We start from the raw sequence: 3,000 nt of genomic DNA, 5'->3' as shown, positions 1-3,000 counted from the left end.
GCGGCTCTGGGTGTGTTTTTTGGGGTGAATTCCTGGTTTCCTACCCTTTTCTGCATGCAGTCCTCGGCCACGGAGTCGCAGCACTGGGCGAACACCTCGGCGGCGCCTTCTGCCAGGGGGAGCAGGTCCTCGAAGGCCGCGGCCGGCGTCTTCTGGGCCAGCGCCGTCAGGTAACTGGGGCAAACCGGGGGGTCAGGGGGCTCCACTGCCCCCTTCCCCAGGGCCACAGGGGATTTTGGCCCAGAGAGAGAGAATGAGGAGTCGCAGGGGTGGCTTTGTGCCTCCACACGCTATGGCAAGCTCATTTGAATGGAGCACCCACAGCCTGAGGTGGCTCTCCCAGCGCTGAGGGGAAGAAAAGGCCATTTCCCCCTTACCTGAAGGTAAACTTGTCCTTCCCGTAGGCCGTGAAGCGGCTGCACGCCCGGTTGGCCACCAGGGTGAGGAGGGAGAGGGTTTTCCTCTCCAGTTTCTGTGGCGAAACAAGATGGTGGTGTCCTCAGCCGCCTCCCCCTGAGGGAGGGCGGGGACCAAGATGGCGGCAGCGGGGCCCTCACCTCCCTCAGGAAGCAGGCGGTGGGCGCGGGGGAGATGCAGCAGCTGGAGACCATGGACAGGAAGGTCCTGGCGGAGCCCAGCAGCAGGGGCAGGGGCGCTTGGCTGTAGCTGCTGGCGTACTCGTGCAGGAACCTGCGGAGGAGGCGGCGTGGGGACACCCGGCGCTGAGGGAACGGGTGTTCCAGTGCAGGGGGTGAGGAATTCGGGGGGTGTTTGAGCTGTGCCCTGGTTTTACTGGGACAGAGGGGTTTTTCTTCCCCTACAGCAGCTGGTGAGACTTAGTTCTGGGTTGGTGCTATGAGGGATGTTGGTCACGGGAGATTACCTCAAGGTTACCTCAAGGTTTGTTCTTCATTATTTCACCTGTGCCTATGGTTGTACTTCTTGCCTGGGTTTTATTTTTCCTCCTCTTTTTACAGGAGGATGGAGGGAGTGAAAGCCTGGGAGTTTTTGGGACAGGTGACCCAGGAGAGGTGATCCAGATGTGATCCAAATGGATCAATAAAAATGTAGCCTACCCCACAAACGCCACACTTGTTAGAAAACGGGGAGTTTGCAGGGGACGACCCCTTCAATCCCTTCTCTTTCCTTCCCTTCTCCCTCGTGATGGTGCCCATATCCATTCCTGAGGCTTTAATAAATAAATAAGCAAATAGCCTCTACCTCAACTAATGAGTTCTTCTACTTTTCCTCTGCCAGTTCCCTCCCTGACCCCACACCAGGAAGGGGAAGCAGCAAGCGAGCAGCTCCATGCCAGGATGTGACCCCTCCACAGCCACTCGCACCCCTCATCCCCCAGTAAAATCCAGCCCTTACCGATCGGCGAAGTCCTTGGGGTCGCTCCGGAAGGCCTGGCACAGCTCCTGGTCCGAGGGCTGGAGGTATTTGGGCAGCTCCTGGGGCGGGTGGTGCAGGGCGGCCAGGCACAGCTTGCGCTCCAGCCCCTCGTGGGTGCAGCACTCGGCCGTCCCGGGGTGGACCGGGAAGGGCGAGCGGCCGCTGCACGACTTGGCCGACAGCGCCGAGGACTGCGGGCGGGAGAGGGGAGGTTACGTGCTGGGGATGTCCCCCCCGTCCCCTCCCCGGCCGTGGTTTTGCAGCCCATGGCCCTGTTTTGGTTGGCCTCACCCCATCGTCGTAGCAGGAGGGGTCGGCGCCGTCGGCGCAGCAGGTTTCGGCCAGGGAGACGATTTCGCGGACCAGGTGGCCGATCTCCTCGAAGGTGGCGTTGGAGAACTTCCTGCTGTTGGCAATGATGGTCCTGGGGAGCGACAGAGCCCAATTATTCAGGTGCCAAATTGGCTTTGAGGAGCCCAACCCCTGAGCAAGCTTTTGTCCTGTCCTCGTTTGCAGGTAGGGAATTAATCTTCCCCTTTCGAAGATGATTTGATATTTAAATTACCCTGTGCTTAAGGTAGACTTGATGTAATGCTGTAATAATGTGCATTTAATGTACTAAGGTACCGGGAGTCCTGGAGGTACCTACAGGGTTCGGAAATCCTCCTTCCCCAGCGCCTTGAACTCCTGGCACACTTTGTCCCGTTCATAAGGTCTACCTGGAAAAGCAGGGAGAAAAAGGAGGGTTTGGGAGCTGCAGCTGGGAACCTGGGTGTCCCCACGCCCCAGGAAGGCACCAAACGTGAACGCTTGTTTGGAAATTTGTTTTCCCAGCTCAAGGTGGTGCCGAAATGGGGTGGGAAGATGTCGGGTTTGCCTTCACCACCTCCTCGTTCCTTCTCTTCAGGTGGTGATAAAGCTTGTTTCCAGCAGAAAAACAAACAAAAATAAACCCCAACCAGCACTGCTCTGCTTAATTTACTTCAATTAAATTAATTTATGTCTTGATTTAATGGAAAATAACCGGGCTCTTTCTCTTTTGCCATGGAAAATGAGAAGTTATGGAACATCCACCCCTATTTTGTTTCCTGCTTCCCAGCAGTGTGGGAATAAGGGATACCCCCCTGATGGTCTGAAAGCTGCGGGGCTCATTTATTCATTTGAGGGTTGCTTTTTTAATTATTATTTATTTTTGATGCAGTGGCTTCTTGGGTTGTAGCCCCTGGGGAGATGCCGGGGATGGGGCAGCATCTCTGGTCCCCAGGCTGCATTTCTGCACCTTTCCAATGGATGGTGGTGGGGTTTTTGGCAGGGTTTGGAGTGAAGGCTTCTTAAAAAGGCTTTTTAAAATCATCATTATTATTTATTTTGGTGGTTGTAGAGGCCGGGAGCTCTGGAGATGGGACCAGGGTGGTGAGGAGCACCCAGCAGTGAGACATCCCCCCTGCAAATCTCTCATCCCTGGGAAAACGCCATCGATTTTGGCTGCGGCTCGGTTGGACTTTGGCACGGCAGGTGAACACTGACCTAGCGCAGTTACCGTCAGTAAATACTGCTGTTTACTGGTGTGCAGTGCAGAGCGGGGTCACCTCCCCAAAACCCGGG

General features: G+C 56.1%; 1 protein-coding gene across 1 annotated transcript; it reads right to left on the bottom strand.

Moving 5' to 3' along the window:
- Positions 1–44: 44 nt before the first annotated feature.
- Positions 45–2,114, bottom strand: GC (group-specific component (vitamin D binding protein); the record flags this gene model as incomplete). Its single annotated transcript, XM_010186737.1, has 6 exons — positions 45–174; positions 378–472; positions 558–690; positions 1,375–1,586; positions 1,687–1,819; positions 2,045–2,114. Coding segments are annotated over 6 exons (773 nt in total), but the record flags the coding sequence as incomplete, so codon positions are not given.
- Between the last annotated feature and the right edge of the window lie 886 nt (positions 2,115–3,000).

This window comes from Mesitornis unicolor, unplaced genomic scaffold, assembly GCF_000695765.1.
Source record: "Mesitornis unicolor isolate BGI_N332 unplaced genomic scaffold, ASM69576v1 scaffold2606, whole genome shotgun sequence".
NCBI lineage: Eukaryota > Metazoa > Chordata > Aves > Mesitornithiformes > Mesitornithidae > Mesitornis > Mesitornis unicolor.
The sequence above is the reverse complement of the archived record's forward strand: the minus strand, read 5'-3'. Positions and strand labels throughout refer to the sequence as shown.